Source organism: Salvelinus alpinus, chromosome 7, assembly GCF_045679555.1.
Source record: "Salvelinus alpinus chromosome 7, SLU_Salpinus.1, whole genome shotgun sequence".
In the NCBI taxonomy this organism is placed as follows: domain Eukaryota; kingdom Metazoa; phylum Chordata; class Actinopteri; order Salmoniformes; family Salmonidae; genus Salvelinus; species Salvelinus alpinus.
In genome coordinates this window covers 20,471,924-20,499,640 of record NC_092092.1, presented here as the reverse complement: position 1 = coordinate 20,499,640, position 27,717 = coordinate 20,471,924, and the positions used below count along the sequence as shown (strand labels likewise).

Sequence of the window (27,717 nt, the reverse complement as noted above, 5' to 3'; positions counted from 1 at the left end):
ACCGTGGTTTGTTTGACAGGTCATTTCAGCCATTACCGTGGTTTGTTTGACAGGTCATTTCAGCCATTATCGTGGTTTGTTTGACAGGTCATTACAAACATTTCCATGGTCGTAACGTTAACGTGAAAAAACGACAGGCACAAACAAGAGTATAAAAGAGTCGCAGGAGTAAAATGAAAGCATTCAATCCTGCGAGATTGAAGTGACAATTGGATTTTTCACCCCTCAAACACAGGACATAGATGGCTGAAAAAGACAGATTCTCAAGTGGACGGGGCATGCGCGTTGCTAAAAGCACTATGACTGCCGTCTGTGTGTTTGTTTGTGTTTGTGGTGAGTGTGTGTGTCCGGTGCGTCTGTGTCTATCCAGTGTGTGTGTGTGTGTGTGTGTGAGTGTGCATGTGTATTCGAGCATTAAAACATATCCCAGACAGAAAGAGCAACCTCCAAACAGTATGACTGAACTAACAGAGACAGAAGCAGTATCACATGTATTAGAAGAAGAGAAAAGTTGAACATGGAGAATGCACTGCTACTGACCTCAGTAAAAACGCCCGCTATCCCCGCTTGGCACGAGCCGTGCTCTTCCCCATACTTCTGCTTATAGTCTGCAAAGAAAAAACAAACCACAAATGATTTCGCTTTGTGTCTTAGCCAGCACTTTCACTCCTCTTATTTCTGTATTCCATATGGACCTAGTCAAAGTCTTCAGCGCGAGCCAAATAGGAATCTGGAATCAGGAGGAAGAAAGTTAGGCTTTGTTACAAATGTCACCCTATTCCCTACATAGTGCAATACTTTTGACCAGTGCCCATAGTGAATCCCATAGGGCTCTGGTCAAAAGTAGTGCACTATATAGGGAATAGGGTGCCATTTAGGACGCAAGCCATGACACTTGTATAGAACATTCTAGGGAAATTACCCGTTAACGAGTCAATGTGCGAGGGGCCAGGTTAGTCGAGGTAATGAGGTAATATGTACATGTAGGTAGGGGTAAAGAGAGTAGCAGCAGCGTAGAAAAAGGGGGGAGGGGGTCAATGCAAATAGTCTGGGTAGCCATTTGATTAGCTGTTCAGCAGTCTTATGGCTTGGGGCCTCTTGAACCTAGACTTGGCGCTCCGGTACCGCTTGACGTGTGGCAGCAGAGAGAACAGTTTCTGACTAGGGTGGCTGGAGTCTTTGTCAATTTTTAGGGCCTTCCTCTGACACTGCCTGGTATAGAGGTCCTGGATGGCAGGAACCTTGCCCCCAGTGATGTACTGGGCCGTACGCACTACCCTCTGTAGCGCGTTGCAGTCGGAAGCCCAGCAGTTGCCATACCAGGCGGCCATGCAACCAGTCAGGATGCTCTCGATGGTGAAGCTGTAAAACTTTTTGAGGATCTGAGGACCCATGACAAATCTTTTCAGTTTCCTGAGGGGGAATAGGCTTTGTTGTGCCCTCTTCACGACTGTCTTGGTGTGTTTGGACCATGATAGTTTGTTGGTGATGTGGACACCAAGGAACTTGAAGCTCTCAACCTGCTCCACTACAGCCCCATCGATAAGAATGGGGGTGTGCTCGGCCCACCTTTTCCTGTAGTCCACGATCATCTCCTTTGTCTTGATCACATTGAGGGAGAGGTTGTTGTCCTGGCACCACACTGCCAGGTCTCTGACCTCCACCCTATAGGCTGTCTCATCGTTGTCGGTGATCAGGCCTACAACCGCTGTGTCGTCGAAAGTTCGTCGTGCGGGATCCCCCACACGCAGCCCCTTGCGGGACCACGCACAAGAGCCCGCGAGAACGGGCATCACAACGGCGCAAACAAAGAGTTTCAGAGTAGGACAGTTGATCTGGGATCAGTTTTTCCTTTCAGATCATAATGCATATGATTAGATGCATAGGGTGTGTGCGTGTAATATTTGATCCTTTAGCAGCATAATGAAGTGTGTGTGTGTCCTTGGAATCCGTAGGTGTTGCGTCCTGCCAGACTGAGAGCTCATATTTCTCTCTTAAGTTGGTTTGAGAGAGAGAGAGAGAGAGAGAGAGAGAGAAAGAGTGAACACACTTCAAGGCTCAAAAAGTGCCAGCTAGCTTTTAAAGTTAGGATATCAGTCAGTGGTCTGGAGTGTGTGTGTATGCAGTAAGTCTATAACTCATTGTGAGAGCCGGAGAGAACGTGTGCCATGATAAACTACCTGCACTGTCTAACCTGGGGCCGAGGGTGTACACAGCTTAAACACACACACACACACACACACACACACACACACACACACACACACACACACACACACACACACACACACACACACACACACACACACACACACACACACACACACACACACACACACACACACACACAGCTTAAACACACAAGCCCTCTCCCCCTCATCCTACTTATCAACTTTGGTAAAGTCTCTGTGTCTGTCTGTGTCTATAAGTTGTGTACAGTGTGAGTCAATTTGGCTGATGGAAGAATTCCATTGAAATTAACATGCAGTAACCATGACCTTACTGCCTGTCTGTTTGTCGGTAGAAGGAAGCATCTGTGTATGCATAGTTTACCAGGAAGGAAATGATTCTACATTATTTGATCTAATCCATCATGAAGTGGAAGCAGTGTTTCTCAACATGGGGTGCTATTACCTATAAGAGTAACTGGCCTATAAGCAGGGGTTACGTTGGAAGACTCATGAGAAAATAGACGATCAATCGTTCATGAGGGGGTACTTCAGGCAGAGAAAAATCTAATTAGGGGTAGAGTAATCCAAAAAGATTGAGAACCATTGAGGACATTACTGTACCTTCTTACCAAGGGATTAGGGCTTGGGTCCTGTCCTGTACAGTTGGTGTGTGTGTGTGTGTGTGTGTACTTCTGTACCTTCATAGCAGGGGATCAGGGCTTGGGTCCGGCCCTGTAGCGTAGGAGGGATGATGGAACAGTAACCATGGGGAAGGATGAGCTCAGAGTCATAGTAGACGTTCTTCCAACGGTGGGCACAGGCCTGCATCAAACACATGAGGTGAGGCATAGTCAGAACAGAGAGACAGACACTGACAGACAGAGAGACATGGCATCTCACTCAAGTATGACTGGATCTACTGGCCTCCTCTGAGAGATAACTGAGAGAACGGACAGACAGAAAGGGCGGAGAGATGGACACATGGACAGACAGAAATGACAGACAGAAGCACATGCACACACACACACCCCCACCCCCACACACATTAACCAATAATGTGCATTCCCAAACACTTGACATAATAAGTGTATTCTTTAATCTACCATCCTGATTACTTAACTCAATAGTTCTTATGTAACTCGATATCCACAAAGCAGAAGGCAAGACCGACTCTGTATTATGTGAGATGGAGACAGTGTGTCTGCGTCCCGAATAGCAGCCCTATGGGTCCTGGTCAAACATAATGCACTATATAGGGAATTAGGGTGCCATTTGGGATTCAGCCACTGTCTCTGTGGCTGCCAAATTAACTGTTCTGAGAGAAGAAGGGGGATGAAAGCAAAGCCAACTGTGACCATAACGGCCCTGGTCTCATTGGTCTGTGGTGTGAATATCTGAACATCAGCTTAGGAACAACCCCTGCTTCCAAAACAGACATTTTATATGCGGTGGGATGAGATCCTAACTCCTAGTTAGACCTAACTCATAACATCTTCATATTAACATTTTAGTTGCTTCCCAGGTCTCCTTTCACACTATTGAACCAAACTGTGCTGACACTTATTTTCTGTCCAGTACCGTTCCAGCAACTATGGTGGATGTGTAACCAGGCCAGCTCAGTCCAGCGTGGTTCAGGTCAGCTAAAGAACATCTTGAAAAAGAAAAGGAGAGCTGGCCTCTAAGAGCTCAGATGCAATAATTTAATAACCAACATTTGGACAGCCAAGCTGTCTTCATCAGGGTATAATGGCAAACACTGTGGGTTACTAATTTATATAGTTTGAAAAGACACACAGGTGCCTGGCCGTGCTGCTGCTACAGTTTATACTGTTCTGCCTGCGGCTATGGAACCCTGACCTGTTCACCGGACGTGCTACCTGTCCCAGACCTGCTGTTTTCAACTCTCTAGAGACAGCAGGAGCGGTAGAGATACTCTGAATGATCGGCTATGAAAAGCCAACTGACATTTACTACTGAGGTGCTGACTTGCTGCACCCTTGACAACTACTGTGATTATTATTATTTGACCATGCTGGTCATCTATGAACATTTGAACATCTTGGCCATGTTCTGTTATAATCTCCACCTGGCACAGCCAGAAGAGGACTGGCCACCCCTCATAGCCTGGTTCCTCTCTAGGTTTCTTCCTAGGTTCTGGCCTTAGTTTTTCCTAGCTACAGTGCTTCTACACCTGCATTGCTTTCTGTTTGGGGTTTTAGGCTGAGTTTCTGTACAGCACTTTGAGATATCAGCTGATGTAAGAAGGGCTTTATAAATAAATGTGATTTGTGTCTGTAATCATGGCCGACTGTGGCTTGATTTCATTGATCAATTTACAGATATAAAAAGAACATATAAAAAAGCATGAATGGAATACATACGATCATAGATACAATTTGGCTACATAGGCCAACAAACATTATTTACAATGGATAACAAAAACACAATCACAAGAATGGGTTTAGATCAAAGTCTACATTGAGACCGAAGGGCAAGGGTTTTAAATTAAGGATCCAGGCAGCCTCGTTTAAACATCCCCTGCTTCCAAAATAAAGAACATCCTGCCTCCAAAAAAGCAATTGTATATGTAGTGGGTCATAAGTTTACTCATCATAAGATGTTAATAATAACCTCTGAATTCCTATCATTTCTCATAACATATTCATACTGTAGTAACACACTGCGCCCCGTCCTACTCATTTCACATTATTGTGCTGGCCCGAGGCAAACTTTACAGCCACAGGAGTATTTCTTCTTTTCACATGTTCTTTTCAGCATGGTTTCAGCAACTGATGCATAACGACTAGGGATGTAACTATTCACAGATATGCATCTGTCCCTGTGCTTTGGGCAGGACCCCAAACGTAGCATGCATCGGTCAGAAATCAATTCAAATTGCCGGTTCACTAAAATGTTTTGCTCAAATGACTTTCTTTCTACCTTCTGAAAATACAGCTCATCTTTTGTGACAACTGCATCCTCTTCTTCAGTGTCTAACTAAGCATGTAATTATGTTGACAGTCTTTGATCTACAAGGCATTTTGAATGACGAACAACCACAGGCAATATCATTAGCCTAGTCAAACTGCGCGCCGTGCGCAGATTCGCGCGCTGACCAACGAGATGGCCTATTCCTGATCTGGCACTTCTATCTGCAGGTCACCTTCAGCATTCAAATGTTTGTAAACTGGCTTGCGCAATATTAGGCTTTATTGGTTGAGTTACAAACAATGTAATTTCCAGGGTTATACCCAGAACATACCCAGAATCGTTTCAAACTAAAATGTATAGTTCCTGTATCGGAGCCGATGTATCTAGAAACCTATTGAATCGTCTTGAAAGGGAAAAATGCACATCTCTAGTAACCTGGCCAGCTCAGTTAGGTACAGTTCAGTAGTGTGAAAAGCCCTTAACCAGTTCACGTATGCCATTTAGCATACGTTTTTTTCCCAAAGCGACTTACAGTCATGCAGGAATAGATTTTAAGTATGGGTGGTCCTGGGAATCGAACCCACGATCTTGACATTGCAAGCACCATGCTCTACCAACTGAGGTAGAGCGTTCTCTACACTGCGCCTCAACTGAGTTCCTAAGAGTTCTGTAATGTACGGATTTCGCAAGACTAACCACTTAGCTAGATAGCACATTTAGACAGTTAACTTAATAGTTATAAGATATCTAGCTGGCAAAATGTAGTTGTGAATTCGCTACTTTAACTAGATCACATAGCGCGTGCTGCACAACAGTGAGTGACTCACAAGTCTCTCGTAGTTGGGTGCTTGTAAACAAACTCCACGTGACGGGGGTCTACTTCATAATGAAAAATTATGTGACAGGTTAAATGAAGAACGTGATCTTCTTTATCTCCTAACGTATTGCAAATGTTGACTGCAGGCATTGACTTAAAAAGTAGCTACAATATTCTATTGTATTAAAGCACTTCAAAGATAAATTGTTTCAACGGTAATGACGGTATTGAAAAACTCTCCCATGGCTAGTTCCAAATACACCAACTCACAGAGGTAAATAGAGCACTGTAAATCACAATAACATGTTTTTTAAAGAAGTGAATTCAAGTTCATTTTCAAAACTTTATAGTGTTATTTATGTTATTTTAGGGGGAGTCTGTATATGGAGTAAAGCATTGAAATTCCTTCAGTCCCATAAAGTTGTTTTCTACATTAATATTGCGTGTTGAAAGTGTTCCTCTAAATAATCGCTTAGCATCTTGTATTTTGGATAAACATTCCAGAACTATCTCCATCTCTTTGTGTGTGTAAAGTTTGGTTGTACTATCCTTGTGGGGACCAGAAGTCCTCACAGGGATGGTAAAACAAGGAAAATGTGCCACATCGTTTCGCTTGACCTGTTTTCTATTGATATTTCTTCGTATATATCCATACAAACTATGCTGATTCGTGACTTCGACTGGCTGAGAAAAGCTGCCCATCTGTCTCATTCTGACTCAAGACTTTTGGAGTCGGGATGAGACATTTTGCAAATGTCAGAGACAGAGAGCAGGGTTTATTCAAATGTCCGCTGTTGAAAACTAAATGTTAGTATAAAATAAATGTGAGATAATGTCTAGATACTTTTTAGATGCTTTTTATGGTGGAGATCAAGTTTATAAATTGCTTTGTTGGGCTAGTATAACAGTGGATTGCGCAGACAGACAGAACAGAGTAAATAGGAACATTAACGTCATAGATTTAGCCGGTGGTAATTTGTGGAATAGACACCAGGTGGAATGCGGTTTTAACCAATCAGCGTTCAGGATTAGACCCACCCATTGTATAATGAGCTATGTGGAGTGTTTTAATAAGAAGGTCATACCAAGGATCATTCAGCTATTTGATATTGAATTTTAAGACCCCTTGGAGTATCAAAAAATATTCTAAAAATGTTTTTGATTAAAATGTTATCTGGCCTTACGGCTATTAGCCCATACAAACACACTGAATAACAGATTCACTACATGGAACAACAGATAGTCCCCCCAACCCATTTTTAAATTATTTTTTTTACGTGCATTTAACCCCTTATTTTTGGCACTAATAAGTCTTCATATATACACCACCAGTCAAAAGTTTGGACACACCTACTCATTCAAGTTTTTTTCCCTTCTATTTTCTACATTGTAGAATAATAGTGAAGATATCAAACCATTTGAAATAACACATATGGAATCATGTAGTAACCAAAAAAGTGTTAAACAAATCAAAACATATTTTATATTTGAGATTCTTCAAAGTAGCCACCCTTTGCCTTGATAACAGCTTTGCACACTCTTGGCATTCTCTCAACCAGCTTCATGAGGACTGCTTTTCCAACAGTCTTGAAGGAGTTCCCACATTGCTGAGCACTTGTTGGCTGCTTTTCCTTCACTCTTGGTCCAACGCATCCCAAACCGTATCAATTGGTTTGAGGTCGGTGATTGTGGAGGCCAGGTCATCTGATGCAGCACTCCATCCCGCTCCTTGGTCAAACAGCCCTTACACCGCCTGGAGGTGTGTTTTGGGTCATTGTCTTGTTGAAAAATAAATGATAGTGCCACTAAGCGCAAACCAGATGGGATGGCATATTGCTGCAGAATGCTGTGATAGCCATGCTGGTTAAGTGTGCCTTGAATTCTAAATAAATCACTGACAGTGTCACCAGCAAAGCACCATCACACCTCTTCCTCCGTGCTTCACAGTGGGAACCACACATGCAGAGATAATCCGTTCACCTACGTGTACTCTGCGTCTCACAAAGACAGCATTTGGAACCAAAAATCTCTAATTTGGACTCATCAGACCAAAGCACAGATTTCCACCAGTCTAATGTCCATTGCTCATGTTTCTTTGTCTAAGCAAGTCTCTTCTTATTATTGGTGTCCTTTAGTAGTGGTTTCTTTGCAGCAATTGGAACATGAAGGCCTGATTCACGCGGTCTCCTCTGAACAGTTGATGTTGAGATGTGTCTGTTACTTGAACTCTGTGAGGTGCAATCTGAGGTGCAGGTAATTGCCGATTTCTGAGGCTGGTAACTCTAATGAACTTATCCTCTGCAGCAGAGGTAACTTCCTTTCCTGTGGCGGTCCTCATGAGAACCAGTTTCATCATAGCGTTTGATGGTTTTTGCGACTGCACTTGAAGAAACTTTCAAAGTTCTTGAAATGTTCCATATTGACTGACCTTCATGTCTTAAAGTAATGATGGACTGTCGTTTCTCTTTGCTTATTTGAGCTGTTCTTGCCATAATATGGATTGGTCTTTTACCAAATAGGGCTATCTTCTGTATACCACCCCTTCCTTGTCACAGCACAACTGATTGGCTCAAATGCATTAAGAAGGAAAGAAATTCCACAAATTAACAAGGCACACCTGTTAATTGAAATGCATTCCATGTGACTACCTCATGAAGTTGGATGAGAGAATGCCGAGAGTGTGCAAAGCTGTCATTAAGGCAAAGGGTGTGTCCAAATTTTTGACTGGTACTGTACTTCCATAACTTTTTTCAACTGGTACCGGGGGACCTTCAGAGAAGTCTTGTGAGGCCTGTGGGCACCCTAGAGCAATGTGTACGTGTTCGTGAGAGTCACCTTTTCACAGAGGGGTCATATTGGTTTGTAGGCCAAACTGTTCGGACGCTACAGACGATTTTGTGAGAAGACCGATTTTCGGGATGTCTCATGGTCTGACAAACACCGCTCTAGCTCTGTCACCTTTCAACACAGATGCGGAAGTGCGACATAGGCGGATGCGGTGGATTGAGATTTCATCAAATGCAAAACAGATATCTCTAGCTTAAACTGACAGATTATTATGGGGATTTTTGTATTATGCAAATTAGATCTTCGCGGGGGGGGGGGGGGGGGGGGGGACTTCGACCTTAGGGGGTTTTAATAGGAAACTATGGCAGCAGCCTCCAAGCTTCTTTGCACAAATGGTGCCACAGAAATGTGGTCCGAATTTAGACTGCATTCCAAATGACAACCTGTTCCCTAGATAGTGTACAACTTTGATCAAGGTATTTCTGGTCAAAAGTAGTGTGTAACAGTTTTAACTTTACGTCTGTCCCCTCGCCCCGACACGGGCGCGAACCAGGGACCCTCTGCACACATCAACCACGGTCGCCCACGAAGCGTCGTTACCCATCGCTCCACAAAAGCCGCAGCCCTTGCAGAGCAAGGGGCAACCCTACTTCAAGTCTCAGAGCAAGTGACGTAACCGATTGAAACGCTATTAGCGCGTACCCGCTAACTAGCTAGCCATTTCACATCCGTTACAAGTGCACTATCTATCTAGGGAATGGGGTGTCATTTGGGATGCAGTCTTAGACAGTGATGCAAAATACTTAGGTAAAAATACTTTAAATAATTTAAAGTACTACTTAAGTGTTGGTGTGCCCCTGGCTATGCGTAAATTTAAAAAACAAGAAAATGGTGCCGGTTTGCTTAATATTAGGAATTTGAAATTATTCATACTATTACTCTTAATACTTAAGTATATTTTAGCAATTACAGTTACTTTTGATACTTAAGTCTATTTAATCTATACTATAAGTCTATATTTAAACTAAATACTTTTAGACTTGTCATTTTCTATGAAGGTATCTTTACGCTTTTCCACACACACACACACACACACACACACACACACACACACACACACACACACACACACACACACACACACACACACACACACACACACACACACACACACACACACACACACACACACACACACACACACACACACACACACAAAGTTCAGCTCTTTCCCCTTTCATACTGGAGGAGAATTCCAGTCCACACTGTTACACAGCCTATTGAAGCGGGTAGAAGAGTTGTGCAGCAGATTTTGGGCACAGAGAGAGAGAGCATCAGATGACTGTCTGGCAGAAGTATGGCTGTGTTGGGAAACACTCATGTGTTTCAGAGCAGTCTGGCCGACAGCACTAGCAGTACTACTGGTGCTCCAACAAGCTTGCTACTAAATCATATTCAGTACTACAACAGAAGCAGTATGCCTGACTCCAAAGAACCAGTATATTATAAACAAGTAATAAACTAGTAAAACCATAATGTTAATGTTGTGTTTCTCTGCCAGAATCAGAGACCAAATATGGAGGTGTTCCATTATCACACATTTTGCTGTCCAGTCTGAGAGCTGATTGGTTTAGACTTTCAGTTAAACACAGCTGATTGGTTAAAGTTTAAGCAACACACGGCTGAAATAAATGTAGTTCAGGGTCTGGATGTATCAAGTGTCGGAGTGTTGATATAGGATCAAGTACCCTGTGTCAATGTAATCTTATTCATTGTGATATTAAAAGACAAAACTGATCCTAGATCAGCACTCCTACTCTGAGACGCTTGATACATACAGCACAGAGCGACATCTGCCAAGCAGCCGGTCCTCTCCTCATGCAGAGATACCTGAGTCCATTCAGATGAGATAAAAACAAATATCAGCAGCCTGCTCCCTTCAGAATGGATAGTAGTTTATTACTATGATATGTCTATACTCAGCAGACCTCTACAGGGGCCCATGGATACGTGGCTCTGAAACTTCACTATCTTTCTGTTATCACCAAACCTGCTGGGGAGTTTAAAACAACTACTTGGACAATTTGCCACTTGACTTACTGTAAAATCACCAAACCTGCTGGAGTTAAGGCCAGGCACTACACCCTCATAGGGTATTTTTTTCCCCTTAATCATATCATAACCAACTTTTACTAGTTGAATGTAAAATATATTTTATTATAATTGTATTTTTTTTTTTAAATGTTTTATTAAAATCTGCAAATGCAGTGATATGTCATTAATATGTGCATATTTGCATATCACAGAAATCAATTTTCCTGGACACTGGATGAAATCAAACTAAATATTTTGGTTTCATTTTGTTAAGACACTCCAAGACTTATCCAGAGCAGATTGTGGATAAATACTTTTTCCATCATTCTATCTGTAAAATACTAAAAGCTTTTTTGGCGCATTTTTCCAAAGAAAAATGTTATCTACAATAAAACATTTACAACATATCAATAACTCCCTCTGGGCAAGTCTGGAGAATATATCTAAGGAAAACCACACAACATTTGGTGAATGCAGATGCTTCTGAAGCTGAGAAAAATGTGTTGGCATGTTGGAAGAATCTGACATTTAAGAAATGGCAGTTAAAAACAAGTACACTGAATTTAGACTATAACAAATGCCTATTTAGACCCAATCACCATCCCTTCAAAGTAAGTTACTAATTATAGTCTAGTTTGTAACACTCGCTATAAAATGGGCTTTTAAATTACATGTAATTTAATGTAGTATTTAAGTATGTCCATTTTAGTGGTTAAAATTCATAACATTTTTGATGACAGTAGTATGATAAACTAAAGAAAATATAAATGTTCATCAAGTTTTTGACATTTGTATGTTTACTTTTCGAAAATATTAATATTAATGGGCCAAAATAGCAACAAATTTCAAAATTGATAGGTAGATGCAAAAATGTAATTTCAGCCTGTGGTGCCTGGCCCTAACTAACATTTTGGTATCACTTTATTTAATGAGTCCTTTTACAAATGGTCTACAGATGCTAAAAATATTAACAAATGATTAACTTCAACTCTGTTGATATGCAACAACTTGATAGGGTCCCTTTTTCAAGGGATAAGGAAAACAGCCATCACCTAAAAACAACTACAATACATTACCCAAGACAAATCCCTCCTAAATCTCTGTATCTCTTATTATTCATGCATAATAACCATTGGAAGTGGTTTGAACATCATGGAAATATAATCCCTCTGCAATGATATGATAATGGCAGCATTGAAATGGAGAAAGACCATAGCAACAGAACACAAATTCTCAAGATTCCTCCAACTCCCCTGATGTGGGAAGCCTATCAACAAGTGTGTCAACACATTGCCACCTGCCAGAGGTGTTTACAGACTGTCTCAACACAAGGCCAACGGAGGCTATGAGTGTCCTTCTACTCTGTCTATTTCTCTACATGGGCTTATAGCCCTTACAAGTGTCCTTCGACCCACTACTGACAACCCTCCAAAACGTCCAGCCAGTCTCAAGGCCATGGAATGTCCCACAGGGCGAGAGACGGGCTTCAGGGCCAAAGAGAGAGGGGATTGGTCCTTTCATCACCCACTACAGGGTGCAGGAGTTAACACTTAATGAAACTAAGGTTAGGAGACCACCACCGTGGAAGGGCCAGGGACTGCAGCCTAAACAAACCCAGCCAGCTGCCCTCTGATCTGGGAGTAAATATACAAAAAGAGACCCTGGAGTAAAGACCCACGGCCTCGCTAGCACTTCAGAGATTACTACTGCATATAGTTGGTTTATTGATTGCTTAAAAATTAAATAGGTGTTTTTAACGTCAACTGCTAACAGAATGATAGCAGCATGCATGGTTCACAGCAATCTCGCACAATAGCCATTTAGCTACATATTCGTCGCCAAACCCACTGGCCCCAGGTCATCTATACGTTTTTGCTAGGTAAAGCTCCGCCTTAACTCAGCTCACTGGTCACCATAGCAACACCCCCCCATAGCACGCGCTCCAGCAGTTATATTTCACTGGTCATCCCCAAAGCCAACACCCCCTTTGGCCGCCTTTCCTTCCAGTTCTCTGCTGCCTATGACTGGAACGAATTGCAAAAATCATTGAAGTTGGAGACTTATATCTCCCTCACTAACTTTAAGTGTCAGCTGTCAGAGCAGCTTACCGATCGCTGAAGCCTTACACAGCTCCATCTGTGAATAGCCCATCCAACCAACTACCTACCTCATCCCCATATTTCTTTTTGTTTTTCTGCTCTTTTGTACACAAGTATTTCTACTTGAACATCCTCATCTGCACATATATCACTCCAGTGTAAATTGCTAAATTGTAATTACTTCGCCACTATTGGCCTATTTATTGCCTTACCTCCTTACTTAATTTGCACACATTGTATACAGATTTTTCTATTGTGTTATTGACTGTACGTTTGTTTATCCCATGTGTAACTCTGTGTTGTTGTTTTTGTCGCACTGCTTTGCTTTATCTTGGCCAGGTCGCAGTTGTAAATGAGAACTTGTTCTCAACTGGCCTACCTGGTTAAATAAAGGTGAAATAAAAATAAATAAAGAAAACATGCATTTTACATGCACACACAGAAAGACAGACTCACACATGCACAGCTGCACACAAACACACAGGCACATGCACACACATACATAAACACACACAAACTCACAAATAAACAAAAAACTAAATGTGTACTTTCATAGTCGATGTGTCGTATAAGTAAATTATTTGGAATTAAGTTGTGTCCACTTATCCAATTGAAAACAATCATGCCGTATTGCCAAAAGCATGTGCCTCTACTTGAAAACCAAAGGATGGAGTAAAAAATACATTTGCCTTTTAAGGAGCGCTTTGATGTTAGGAAAAGCTGGGGTTTAACTATATGGTTCATGGAAAGACATTTGTAACAATGATGGTGGTTTAAACCCGGCAGCTTTTGCAAGCAGACATAGATTGTGTTAAACAATTGCTGAAGTAACTGCGTACATCAATCCAATGCTTTCAAATCCATGACAGAGAGTGTGCAAGTACACACTTTAGGAGACACAGATGAAACAGATTAAAACAGATGATCAGGGTCGTATTGTGAATTTTGAACTCACCAGTATTTTTCCATTGGATTTGTCCTGCCGGGCGAGGCTGACCCCCATCCACTCATCATCCCTGTCTCCCTGGCACGTCTTCCCACAAGACTCCCTGGGCTTGTTCCCTGCAGGAGACAGACAGAAGATAGCAGTTTGTTAACAATGACTGTAATATTTAACCTAGTGGATGTTTCCCCCATCCTCTGGGAGTCAACAGATGAAAGGGGTGCCTAGAGACAAGTTTCTAATACAGTTCTAACAAACGAGCTTTAAAGTTGATCTTTTATCTTTTTGTTTTTTGTAGATGTAGTGGACGCGGTTCGGTAAGCTATGCTCCAATGATGAGTGACCTTGTTTGAGGTCTGAGGATTTGTGTTAGCTGCCCTGAGATAATGCATTGGCTTTAGCTCATCAAGCTAACACAGTCTTATGGCATACATACATCCTGGGTTCCACCCTGGTTCACTATTGAACAGTCTTACATTTTGAGACTGCAGGAAAATGTACCATGTCAAGTTCCTTGTAATGATCTGAATACCAGACAGGCTTTTTTTTTTTTTTTTATCGGTGTTGACACCAAACAAACAACTCTTGGGCCAACAGATATGGCCTAAATCCCAGACTACAGCCCAGAATGTTGTGTGTGTGTTTGTCTCTCTGATAGATGGAGAGCACAGTGACCTAGGAGGAGGGAGGAGAGGATTGAAACGCTTCCTTCGTCCGAAATGGCACCCTATTCCCTATATAGTGCACTACTTTTGACCAGGGTCCATAGAGCTCTGGTTAAAAGTAATGCACTATGTAGGGTGCCATTTAGGACAGAATCGCTGTTTGGTCATCCTACCCTGTTTAATCATTACAGAGTGTGTAGCAGAACTCTAGGCCAAAGGAGCTGCCCAGTTATTTCATGTTTGCTAACAGATAAAAGTGGCTTAGAAAAGCATACATGTCTTTTGATGGTGCTGGGCTATATTTTGACTGGCTTCTAGGACTCTATGTCCATTTGCTCTCTGTCTCTGCAACTTTAAGCAATTCTTAAATCTTAATGAAGATCAAAAAGACCTAAGGAATGTCTGAAAAAGGAGTAAGACTCTGTGTCTCCTCCTAAATGGCACCCCTATTGGCTACGTAGTGCACTACATTTCACCAAGATCTCGGGTCTCATTTGGGACGCTACCCAAGACATAAAAACATTAGTCCCATTAAAACATGACTGCAAAGAGTAAACAGCAGTAAGAAAGGAACATAGTTATTCACTTTAACAAGAATGCACTTAACTGGGCAAATAAAATCAATTAGCAAATGTTAGGTGAATTAGCAGACGTAGACACCACAAGAAGAATTGTGCAATCAAGGCACTGCTTTTACAGAGTCTGAATCTAACTTAACTTTAGAAAAAAGCGGTGGGCTAATCTCTCTCTCTCTCTCTCTGTTCAGTTCCTCCGTCTCAGATCACCGGCTTTGTCCCCAATTGCACCCTGTGCCCTATGTAATGCACTTTTTGGCCAGGCCCCATAGAGCTTTGGTGAAAAGTAGTGCACTAGGCTATAGGAAACAGGGTGCCATTTGTGATTCACACACAGATTTACTGGAGCAGTCAGTGCAAATAAGAAAAATTATAATTGACGCTATTTCCGGAGTTCATCACTAATATTTTCTCTGAGGCACCCTAGGGCTGAACTCCCTCTGTCTGGCATAATTCATGGTAGCTCTCGCTCTGTGTGTGTGTCGTGTGTTGTGTGTGAGAGAGAAAGGGCGAGAGAGAGACAGGGAGAGATCAGAGAGACAGAGAGAGTGTGACAGAGAGTGTGAGACAGAGAGTGTGAGACAGAGAGCGTGAGAAAGACAGAGAGAGAGTGAGACAGAGAGAGAGTGAGTGAGACAGAGAGTGTGAGACAGAGAGCGTGAGACAGAGAGAGAGAGAGAGACCAGAGAGACAGAGAGAGAGACAGAGACAGAGGGAGAGAGTGAACACTGCAACAGGACCCCACGTCTGGCCTGACGCTTCGTTTAATAATGTACATCTTGTTGGTGACATGGAGGAGTAAGTGGGGATTTCTATTAAACCCACATAAACCTTCTCTCTCTCTTGACCACAAGAATAGCAATTGCAGTAAACTTTCTGGCACAACCACTTGGAAAATATTAGCTAAAACATTAATCATACCTATCAAAATATTTCTGGACTTCTAGCAACCCGAGAATGTTCTCTCTTTCTGTATGTCTTTATTATTTATAAGTAAAAGGAACAGTTGACCAGTGTTAAACACTGTAGCTGCCTATATAACATACTTTGTGGTTAGTGTTGTCTGTTGTCCTGTCTGTCTGTCCATGGTCTGTTGTCCTGTCTGTCTGTCCATGGTCTATTGTCCTGTCTGTCTATGGTCTGTTGTCCTGTCTGTCTGTCTATGGTATGTTGTCATGTCTGTCCATGGTCTGTTGTCATGTCTGTCCATGGTCTGTTGTCATGTCTGTCCATGGTCTGTTGTCCTGTCTGTCTGTCTATGGTCTGTTGTCCTGTCTGTCTGTCTATGGTCTGTTGTCCTGTCTGTCTGTCTATGGTCTGTTGTCCTGTCTGTCTGTCTATGGTCTGTTGTCATGCCTGTCTGTCTATGGTCTGTTGTCATGTCTGTCCATGGTCTGTTGTCCTGTCTGTCTGTCTATGGTCTGTTGTCCTGTCTGTCTATGGTATGTTGTCCTGTCTGTCCATGGTCTGTTGTCATGTCTGTTCATGGTCTGTTGTCCTGTCTGTCTGTCCATGGTCTGTTGTCCTGTCTGTCTGTCTATGGTCTGTTGTCCTGTCTGTCTGTCTATGGTCTGTTGTCCTGTCTGTCTGTCTATGGTCTGTTGTCATGTCTGTCTGTCTATGGTCTGTTGTCATGTCTGTCCATGGTCTGTTGTCCTGTCTGTCTGTCTATGGTCTGTTGTCCTGTCTGTCTATGGTATGTTGTCATGTCTGTCCATGGTCTGTTGTCATGTCTGTTCATGGTCTGTTGTCCTGTCTGTCTGTCCATGGTCTGTTGTCCTGTCTGTCTGTCCATGGTCTGTTGTCCTGTCTGTCTGTCTGTCTATGGTCGGTTGTCCTGTCTGTCTATGGTCGGTTGTCCTGTCTGTCTGTCTATGGTCAGTTGTCCTGTCTGTCTATGGTCAGTTGTCCTGTCTGTCTATGGTCAGTGGCCCTGTCTGTCTATGGTCAGTTGTCATGTCTGGCAATGGTCAGGTGTCCTGTCTGGCAATGGTCAGTTGTCCTGTCTGGCAATGGTCAGTTGTCCTGTCTGTCAGTGGCCAGTTGTCCTGTCTGTCAATGGCCAGTTGTCCTGTCCGTCAATGGTCAGTTGTCCTGTCCGTCAACGGTCAGTTGTCCTGTCTATGTATGGTAAGTAGTTCTCTGTAGAAGGTTGTGAAGCAGGGACCTCGTTTATCAATATTGCATAGAAAACTATTCTAAAATACTACCTACGAACAGAATTTAGAATGTTCATACGCATAGAAAATGTGTGATTTATCAAACAATCCTACAAGCGTCATACACACACTGGTAGGTGATAACCATTGATAAATACCAATTGTTCTCAGCCTCAGTGCTTGGCTATTAGCATTTTGAAACACCCCTAATTAACCCAATATAGTCAAAATCATCCCGTTAAAGCCTGTGGCTAATATACACTGGGTGTTTAAAACATTATTCCTCATATTGAGTTGCAGCCCCCCCCACACACATATGGCTGTGCGTAAATCTCACACTTTGTGTGGAAATGCTCCCACGCATGGTTTACGCAGATTTGTGTCTACACATGATTGATAAATGAGGCGCCTCGGGTATATCTATGTGGTTGTTCCTTGTACTGTATGCACGGCCAGTGGCTCCGAGCTCTGAGGAGAGACGTCTATATATAGAAGCCTCCAGTCTTGAGTCCTGGGGGTCTGGGGGTTATACTGAACAGAAGACTCTGGTCCTAAGGGTAAGTATAGTTTGTGGTTATCCAGATGGCTCTACTGTGGTCCCTTGTGACTGCATGGTCTGTGGTTCAGTACTGACCTCTGCCTAGGTCCATCTCAGTGCAGCGTCTCTCTGGGTTGCTGTGGACACGGCACTTGAACACGGCTCCAGGGGTGTGAACAGAGCTGCTGTGGGAAGAGTTGGCCTTTGGGGCCCCTACCAGCACCCTGTAGACAGAAACAAAACATAGTTTGTAAACAGTGTAAACGCAACACATCCTGTCACAGCAGTCAAGAAGAAGAACAAGAACAACTTCAAGAAGGAGGACTACTGTAGTAGGAAGAGTTGGCCTTGGGGGGCCCTATCTGCCCCTTGCATACAGAAACAATGGGAGAAGAAGAACACCTTGCATGAAGAGTCAAAGGGTGGTTGTCACCAAGCATGAAGGATACAGTGTCAATAACACACATCCTCCCACTGGGCACACACTGGTTGAATCAATGTTGTTTCCACGTCATTTCAATTAAATGACGTTAAACCAACATGGAATAGACGTTGAATTGACGTCTGTGCCCAGTGGGCTGTCACAGTAAAATCACATAGTGATCTTCATAAGGCCCATTCTACAACAGAGTAATTCCCCCCATGTTCAAGACAAGTATGGTAGCCTATATTCAGGGGTGGAACTGGGGGAGAACATGTGGAACCGGAGTTCCCAAAGTGAAATTATTTTGATGTGAAAATCTGCTTTCTAAAGATGAACTCTAAAATGTAATATGAGTTCCCGAGTGACTTTTATGACAATTCCACCCCTGGGTATATGGGTCAGTCATGGCATCAGCACCCTGATTCATGACAGCACACTGACTCATGACAATGAAGACAATGGTGGGAGTTGTGACAGCTATGGGGACATGATCCCATAAGCTTTGGCTACATGCTGGAATCTGGGACAGGTCAGCTAGGCTGCTACAGAAAAAAAGTCTAAAAGAAACCAAATGAGATGCACATTCTTAAATACTGCACATCAATCAAACTGTTGACATAATAATGATAAGATTATGTCACCATCATACAAATTGACTGTTTTTCGAAACAAGAGAAATGCGTTTACGCGCAGCAGTAAACTAGTGAGTCAACTTCACCCACACACTGTCAATTGAGTAAGTGTCTTTTTTTAGAAAATTATATTTATTTACTTAGTGATTTTAGAGGCTATTGCTCACATCATTAGGCTATTTATTTTTAAACAACTGCATGCAAGCTAGGCTATTCTTTCAACAACTGCATGCAAGCTAGGCTATTCTTTCAACAACTGCATGTAGGCTACGTAGCGCGACACAAATTTGAATGGCCCAAATACAATCCATAAGAATTGCGTAACAACCATACTGTGCCATTAATGTCCATGGGCGGATACATAAGTGCATGAACAGTCCCCATTGCAATAACATTCACTATAAGATAGATACTAGGCGTTATAGGCTACCATGAGTAAACAGGTAGCCTATGAGACTTACCAGCGCGTATTGTCATGATAGTGCTCCAGAACAGAATATCCAAAGAAACTCGAGTCAGGTCCACGGAACACAATAGGATGTTCTAAGTCAATGTTGTAGGAGTGAACTACAGAAACAGACAAATACACGTAGAGCACATTCAAAAGGCTCCTCTTCTGATTCTGAAAATGGGCCATCCTTTTGCGCATCCTTGAGAGGAACAACACTATTGAAGAAGTATCTAAAAACAAAACAAAGCCCGTCAAGGTTTCAGTGCTACTACAGAAAAAGTTACAAAAACTAACAGTTCAACTAGTTTCTGAAGTCTAGCACTTCGAACATGGAAAAATTAAAGGGGTAGGTGCTCGAGAATAAAAAATAATGGTCCGGTGAAAAGTAACGGTCTGATCAGCTGCTCTCCATACTGTGAATCTGACGAACTGGAGTCTGCAGCTCGTAGTTGCTCGCGGCGATGATAAGTGCGGTCATGGTGAAACGCAAATGGGTTCGGGGCCCGAGCATCACATTTCACCAAAAACCGCCTCGCGCTTACAACGTTTATGAACGATGCTGCCCCCTGCCGTTCGGTATGTGGGCAAATCAAGGGCCAAAGACAAAGTACCTGTTGTAGACCAATCCATTTGTATATTGGCTGATGTTTGTGGATCATGTCGTCTTCATCACTTGTTCATATATTTTGGAAACACTTCCTTGCTTAACAAAATAAGTGGCTTGCTAGCAAATTAAAATATCAGAAATAAAATACTAAGTGGACTGTAATTTTTGGTTCACTTAAGGACCTGGTTCCATAAGTTAAATGAAACGTATGTTACAAAAGATTACTGCCATCTGGCTGCCAAAGTAATCACAGAGTTGTACTGTATAAAGGCAACTTTAAATCTTGGCAGTTTGTAATACAGATGTTATTTATTTCCTAACGTGACACATTTGTTATTCAACAGTGTGAAACATATTTCCTCTATCAGGTTGCCAAACAGTTCTATACTTACAGGTTAATAGAACTGTGACATGTCCTGTTTTGGTTAGAGTGGTTGTTATTCTGTTCACTCTCTACAGTTAGAACACAAGCAGGTGACCACCTCATCATCCTCAGAACTGTTCTTATCTTATGATACAGATTGTGCAACAGAAATTGTGAAAAAAAGGACTGAAATACCTCAACAAAATACCTCTGACTGACATCTCTTACTGAAAATTCAAATAAGCGTACCTTACCACCGGACTCTTCAAAAGGTAATTCAATATCTTAGTGAAATACAGTTTCTCTTTCTGAAATATATCTGGTCATACAAGAATATAAAGGTCAGAATAGGCTAACACATGTACATACTGTATATACAACATTGAAAAAGATCCACATTTCAACAAAGTGAAAAATGAGCACAGAGGAAGACAGAAAATCTGTGTAAATAAAATTGTATTAGCTTGTCTCAAAATGTATTAATATAGCCAACAGTCACATTGTTCCCAATAGTACAGATTCACTTTTTTATTTATAATATGTTTTGAGTTTATTTTTTGGTCAGTCACCACAAAATATAAAGTAGAAAAGCTGTGGGAAACAAACAAACAAACATGGTACTAGAAGCCAGTGTGTCTAAGTGGTAGAGTGTAATGGAAGGTACAGTTAAAGGATCATCTCATCCATATAAATAGAATGCAGATTCATATTAAGAATCGATAGAAATAGAATGTAGATATTATATTTCTATGATCCCATCACACAGTCATAAGGGGAAATTGATACGTAGAGCAGAAACACAACCAAAAATCAACTGATAAACAACCAAAGATCAACTCAAAAACAACCACGGATCAACTGAAAACCATAATTTAAAGTAACTGTCCAGTTAAAATCTCCTAAAAGTTAATATGCTGTTAACTCATACCCAAATAATGTTGTTGACTAGTCTTATACTCATATTTGTGGGCAAAGCATAAATTGAAGAAATAACACTTCAAAAACTCCACCTCAAACTTGTTTCTCAAACAGACAGTTTAGAAAATGCTTGCCATTTCCTCATAGAGAACAATGTCATCCTGCCTCATTGGCTGAGCTGGTCAATCAGCGGTCTACTCACATTCATATTTTTAATGACCGGTATACGCCCACAACATTCTGTAGTTGGGTCGTCCCCAACAACCGGATGTTCTGCTTTTCAGGGGAAATGGAAAGAACCTGTGTTGCAACTCCATCTTAACTCCTCCTCCACATCTAATGGATTGGCTGAACAGTGCAGAAGAGAATCTCCCCTGACAGTTTTTTTTCTTCTCGTCAAGACTAGTGTGTAGGGAATCTAGTTTCAGGCATTTCTTTTAGACCTGCTACGTTAGGTTAGTTGTTGGGGTAAACCCACACCATTCCAACACAAAAAGCTGCTTAAATACCACGTTTTCAAAGGAAAAGTATTTCACTCATATTGTCATTAATTATAGGTCATATTTAATAGAAATCTGGAAACACTGGACAGTCCCTTTATCAGAAAACACAACCAAATAATCAACTCAAAAACAATCAACCAACTCAATGACCAAAACAAACTTATTGCACAAGCCATCCATCCAAAGAAAATCGAAGTAAAAAAGAGAATTAATTTTGGACTAAAAAACAAACAAATATTGTATAATTCATAAATTAAAAACCGTAATTTCATCGCGTGAAAGTAGACTGGAAGAATTAGATACTATCTTTAGTTGGCATATTTTATAGTTCCCTCATAAGATTAGCTATGCAGCTCATACACATATCTACACAGCGCACAAACACACATAGTCAGAAGCAGAAGAAATCAGACAGGACAGTAGAAGGGCTAGAGCTAGTCCACAGAGTCTTCCTTCTAGTCCTTCAGCAGCAGTTTAGTCCACCCTCCATCCTTAAAGTACCAGCATCATTCTAATACCTGACCCTCATCGTAGCCAAGGCTGAAACAATAGTGAGAAGAGAGATACATGATTACTTTAACTGCACAGTACTACTTTGACTGGTAAGAAGATAATAGAAGCACAAATACCATCTACCCTGATCTGACCTACAACACACTTATGACTAAGCATTTCATGGTAAGGTCTACACCGGTTGTATTCGAATCATGTGACAAATAAATGTGATTTGATACTAAAGCCAAATTCTGTATGCTTGTACACTGTGCTTACCAATATGCCTTAATACTGTAACAGACAAGAGGCTAGACATGTCTTCCCCCTTCACATCCCGCCATGTGTTTCCATTGCTGTAACCGATACTGTAGTCACAGGTAAGTGATCTACATGGGTCTAGTTGTTTAAGATGCAATATATCTGGATGAGTAGGATATTATCAACATACTATACCTATAGGCCAAGGCAACGTCTGTAAGCGATTGCTGACATAGCATGGACTGGGTGTGTGTGTGTGTGTGTGTGTGTGTATGCATGTATGTATCTGTGTGGTTGCATATGGCTCATCATTAGTGGCTTTACAACAAGGAAGAACAGATGCTTACAATTGCTTTTGTATCCTCTTTCTCCAGAACCTGCTGAGCTTGGTCTGGTGGGAACTTGAGCATGGAGGTTATGACTTTAGCCATCGTCTGTGGGAGGGAAGAGAAAATACAGAAATTACTTAACCATCTAAAAAGAAAAGTAGCATACTTTCAATTTTTTTTGTTTTTTTTACCCATTTCTTTTCAGTGAAAATTCCTTAAACATTAACTTGACCTTGGTGGCTGCGGATGTTTGTGATATGTGTTGGGAAACTGATGACAGTTCACAACTGAGTTGTTGGAGTCAATGCTTTCAATGGCATGGGTATGCAGCCACATGGTTCCAATGTTTTTAAGTCTCTCAATTCTTGGCAGCCGGGTTGGGATCATTGAAGTAAACCTAGTACTAAAGCTGCCCATCTGTACAGACATTCACCCAGCCCAGACCCAACATGGATGATCAGTCAACCTCTGTCCAGCCATTCACCAAGCTCAGATCCCTATTCAGTTGATGCAAATCCAATATGTAGGCAGGTTAACCCCTGTCCAGCCATATACCAAGCTCAGATCCATCATGGAGTCTTAGTGATCCCCTGTCCAGCCAATCACCCAGCTCAGTCACCCACTTCACCCCATAGTAATCCAACATGCAGTCTCTACTCTGTGACCCCCTGCCCTCATCACTACCATCTTCCATCAGATAAACAATTGAGGTTAAGTGAACCCATTTCCAGCCATTCACCACCTAAGATCACACACTGCAGCCCATAAGGCTCTGTGACCCCCTGCCCTCAACACCACCATCAACGACCCAATCAAATCAGCCTGCTCATTGAGACAAAAAAACCTCCAAGACTATCTGCCAGGGTTAACAGCATGTGTTAGCTAGCTTATAAAATACTGGCCCTAATCAGAAAAAGTGCTACTGTTTGAGGAAACCAGGGGAACAACCAACCAAAGACCTCTTCTTGTTCTAGAGGAGCTAAACAAGGCCAGTAAGTCTTTAAAATGGCAGTGTGAGTCATGTGAATAGTATGTCTGTGTGGGGGACATCCTTCCACTCCCAGGGAGGCCATAATGATATGGCTATGACATCATCAAGTTTAACTGTTTACTGAGGACCTAAGGGGGGAACCCTGCTAGCTTTATGTGTGTGTGTGTGGGGGACATCCTTCCACTCCCAGGGAGGCCATAATGATATGGCTATGACATCATCAAGTTTAACTGTTTACTGAGGACCTAAGGGGGGAACCCTGCTAGCTTTATGTGTGTGTGCGTGCGATACCCCGCCGTTTTTAGGACCGTGTCAACTAGCACTGTTAATTCCCATACAGCATCATTAATTAGCACCTATGCTAAACGGACACAAACACAAAATGACTTTTGTACGAGTCTAACTGGGTGACGGCTGTGTGGGAATGGAGAAGTTTATTGTCTCTCTCTCTATCCGGTCTCTCCTTCCATATTTTCGACCTCCTCTCACATTTTCATTGAGGGAAAGCAACTAAATAAATGGCAATCTATCCTGGGCTGAATAAAAGGGAAGTGTGATACCGATAGTTATATTTCAAGAAACTTGAATGATGCAGGATTGTGGACTCATATGTGCACTGTCAATCTTCCCTCATCAGAAAATGTTACTTTAATGTTAAAGATGCAAATTGATTATTGATAAAATACCTTAGTTTCCCGCCCCATCATGTACTCAAACAGCACCTTCCTCAGGTACTCAAACTCTGTGGGTTCTGAGAAGGACTCAGCACTGTAATGGCCAGGATCTAGAACACAAAAAGGGTCAAATTAATTAATCACAAAATTAAAGTCACTAAATCTTTAAAATGTATGGACAAAGTCGTACAATCTTGATCATCATTGAATTCAGTAACCAAGCTATAAACTAGGACATACAGTGAGCTCCAAAAGTATTGGGACAGTGACACATTTGTTGTCGTTTTGGCTCTGTACTCCACTTTGGATTTGTACTTTGGATTTGTAATGCTACAATGACTGTGAGGTTAAAGTGGAGACTGTCAATTTCATTTGAGAGTATTTTTATTCATATCGGGTGAATCGTTTAGAAGTTACATCACTTTTTGTACATAGTCCCTCCATTTTAGGGGACAAGTTCACTTACACTGTATACAGTATGTATATTAAAAGTATTTGATCCCCTATTCATAGCACGCAATGACTACATCAAGCTTGTGACTCTACAAACTGGTTGGATGCAATTGTTGTTTGTTTTGGTTGTGTTTCAGATTATTTTGTGCCCAATAGAAATTAATGGTAAATAATGTATTATGTCATTTTGGAGTCACTTTTATTATAAATAAGAATAGAATGTTTCTAAACACTTCTACATTAATGTGGATGCTACCATGATTACAGATAATCCTGAATGAATCGTGAATAATCATGAGTGAGAAAGTTAGACGCACAAAAATCATATCCCCAAGACATGCTAACCTTTCACCATTATAATAACAGGGGAGGTTAGCATTTTTTTGGGGGGGGTGTGATATTTGTGCGTCTAACTTTCAAACTCATTATCATTATTCACGATTCATTCAGGATTATCCGTAATCATGCTAGCATCCACATTAATTCTTCAAGCTCAGTCAAGGTGTTGGGATCATGGCTAGACAGACATTTTCAAGTTTTGCCATTTTCACGCAGATTTAATCCAACAATGGTAACTTGGCCACTCAGGAACATTCACAGTCTTCTTAATAAGCAACTCCATTGTAGATAGATTTGGCCTTTGATTTGTTGTAGATTATTGTCCTGCTGAAAGGTGAATTCCTCAGTATCTGGTGTAAAGCAGGTTTTCTTCTAGGATTTTTCTTGTGCTTAGCTCAATTCCATTTCTTTGTATCCTGAAAAACTCCCCAGTCTTCGCCGATGTCAAGCATTCCCATACAATGATGCAGCCACCACCAAGCTTGAAAATAAAGAGGCAGTTACTCAGTAATGTGTTGTTGGATTTGCCCCAAACTTTGCAAGGCTTTGCATTTAGGCCAAAAAGTGTATTCCTTTTATGTGTTTTCTTGTTTGTTGCAGTTCTACTTTAGTGCCTTGTTGCATACAGGATGCATGTTTTGGAATATTTGTATACTTTTCACTCTGTCATTTAGATCATTATTGTGGAGTCACTACAATGTTGTTAATTGTCTGAATTGTTACCCATCTACCAATCACCGCCCTTCCTTGAGGCTTTCGAAAAGTTCCCTGGTCTTTTTAGTTGTATCTGTGCTTGAAATTCAATACTTCACTGAGGGACAGATGTTGTATGTATGGGGGGACAGAGGAAGGGTCGATCATTCAAAATCATGTCAACCATTATTATTTCAAACAGAGTGTGTCCATGTAACTTATGTGATTTGTTAAGCCAAATTTTACTCCTTAACTAATTTAGGCATGCCTAAACAAAAAGGGAGTGAATAATGTTTCAATTAGTTACAGAACATGGAAACCCTTACAGCAGCACACAGGCGTGGGTTCAAACCAAGTGCCAAATACAAAAACGACCAAAACTGGAAAGAATGGCACATGGCCTAGATGAGCACTAGTACACCGCAAGAACATTACAAACAGTCCAGTTCAGGGTTTCCGTTAGCGGTAAATGCTGGTTTTGGTCGATAAAAAAAGAAAGAAAAGCAGATAAATAAAAATTGTTGCCGGCCAAATTGCAAAATAGTGCTTTTTGTCCATTTATGGAAATACCAGTCGATGTGCTCCAACTTCAAATGCAAATAGGCTGATAAATCCTCAAGCTGCTGGGGTGGGTTTGTTCCTATTTTTACTCATGCAAAATACAGGAGGCCCTCGTAAAAGGACTTGAGCTTAGCGTACCACAACTGGGCAAAATTGGCAAATTTTAAGCCATACCACAGATTCTCAGTTGGATTGACAGATTCTCAGTTGGATTGAGGTCTGGGCTTTGACTAGGCCATTCCAATACATTTAAATGTTTCCCCTTAAACCACTCGAGTGTTGCTTTAGCAGTATGCTTAGGGTCGTTGTCCTGCTGGAAGGTGAACCTCGGTCGCAGTCTCAAATCTCTGGAACACTGAAACAGGTTTCCCTCAAGAATATCCCTGTATTTAGCGCCATCCATCATTCCTTCAATTCTGACCAATTTCCCAGTCCCTGCCGATGAAAAACAGCCCCATAGCATGATGCTGCCACCACCATGCTTGGGGATGGTATTCTTGGGGTGATGAGAGGTGTTGAGTTTGCACTAGACATTGCAGACTCTGGGGCCTTTCAGAACAGGTTTATATATACTGAGATCATGTGACAGATTGCACACAGGTGGACTTATTTAACTAATTATGTGACTTCTGAAGGTAATCGGTTGCACCAGATCTTATTTAGGGGCTTCATAGCAAAGGGTGTGAATACATATGCATGCACCACTTTTCCATTTATTTTTTAAACAAGTTATTTTTTGGATTACAATTTGGATTATTTTGTGTATGTCCATTACATGAAATCCAAATAAAACAGGTTGTAATGCAACAAAATAGGAAAAATGCTAAGGGGGTGAATACATTTGAAGGCACTGTGTGTGTATATACACTGCTCAAAAAAATAAAGGGAACATTAAAATAACACATCCTAGATCTGAATGAATGAACTATTCTTATTAAATGCTTTTTTCTTTACATAGTTGAATGTGCTGACAACAAAATCACACAAAAATGATCAATGGAAATCAAATTTATCAACCCATGGAGGTCTGGATTTGGAGTCACACTCAAAATTAAAGTGGAAAACCACACTACAGGCTGATCCAACTTTGATGTAATGTCCTTAAAACAAGTCAAAATGAGGCTCAGTAGTGTGTGTGGCCTCCACGTGCCTGTATGATCTCCCTACAACACCTGGGCATGCTCCTGATGAGGTGGCGGATGGTCTCCTGAGGGATCTCCTCCCAGACCTGGACTAAAGCATCCGC

General features: G+C 41.6%; 2 protein-coding genes across 2 annotated transcripts in view; both read right to left on the bottom strand.

Moving 5' to 3' along the window:
• Positions 1-19,760, bottom strand: part of itga9 (integrin, alpha 9) — a 134,322-nt gene extending 114,562 nt beyond the window's left edge. Inside the window, exons 1-5 of the mRNA XM_071409365.1 lie at positions 19,297-19,760; positions 17,876-18,003; positions 13,855-13,961; positions 2,870-2,993; positions 541-608 (exon numbers count right to left, since the gene is read on the bottom strand). Of these exons, the coding sequence (XP_071265466.1) occupies positions 541-608; positions 2,870-2,993; positions 13,855-13,961; positions 17,876-18,003; positions 19,297-19,484 (615 nt within the window). The 5' untranslated portion in view covers positions 19,485-19,760. The remainder of the gene's footprint in view (positions 1-540; positions 609-2,869; positions 2,994-13,854; positions 13,962-17,875; positions 18,004-19,296) is intronic.
• A 936-nt stretch (positions 19,761-20,696) lies between these two features.
• golga4 (golgin A4) overlaps positions 20,697-27,717 on the bottom strand; it is a 66,240-nt gene continuing 59,219 nt past the window's right edge. Inside the window, exons 22-24 of the mRNA XM_071409363.1 lie at positions 24,438-24,535; positions 22,779-22,865; positions 20,697-22,218 (exon numbers count right to left, since the gene is read on the bottom strand). Coding sequence (XP_071265464.1) covers positions 22,204-22,218; positions 22,779-22,865; positions 24,438-24,535 — 200 coding nt within the window. The 3' untranslated portion in view covers positions 20,697-22,203. The remainder of the gene's footprint in view (positions 22,219-22,778; positions 22,866-24,437; positions 24,536-27,717) is intronic.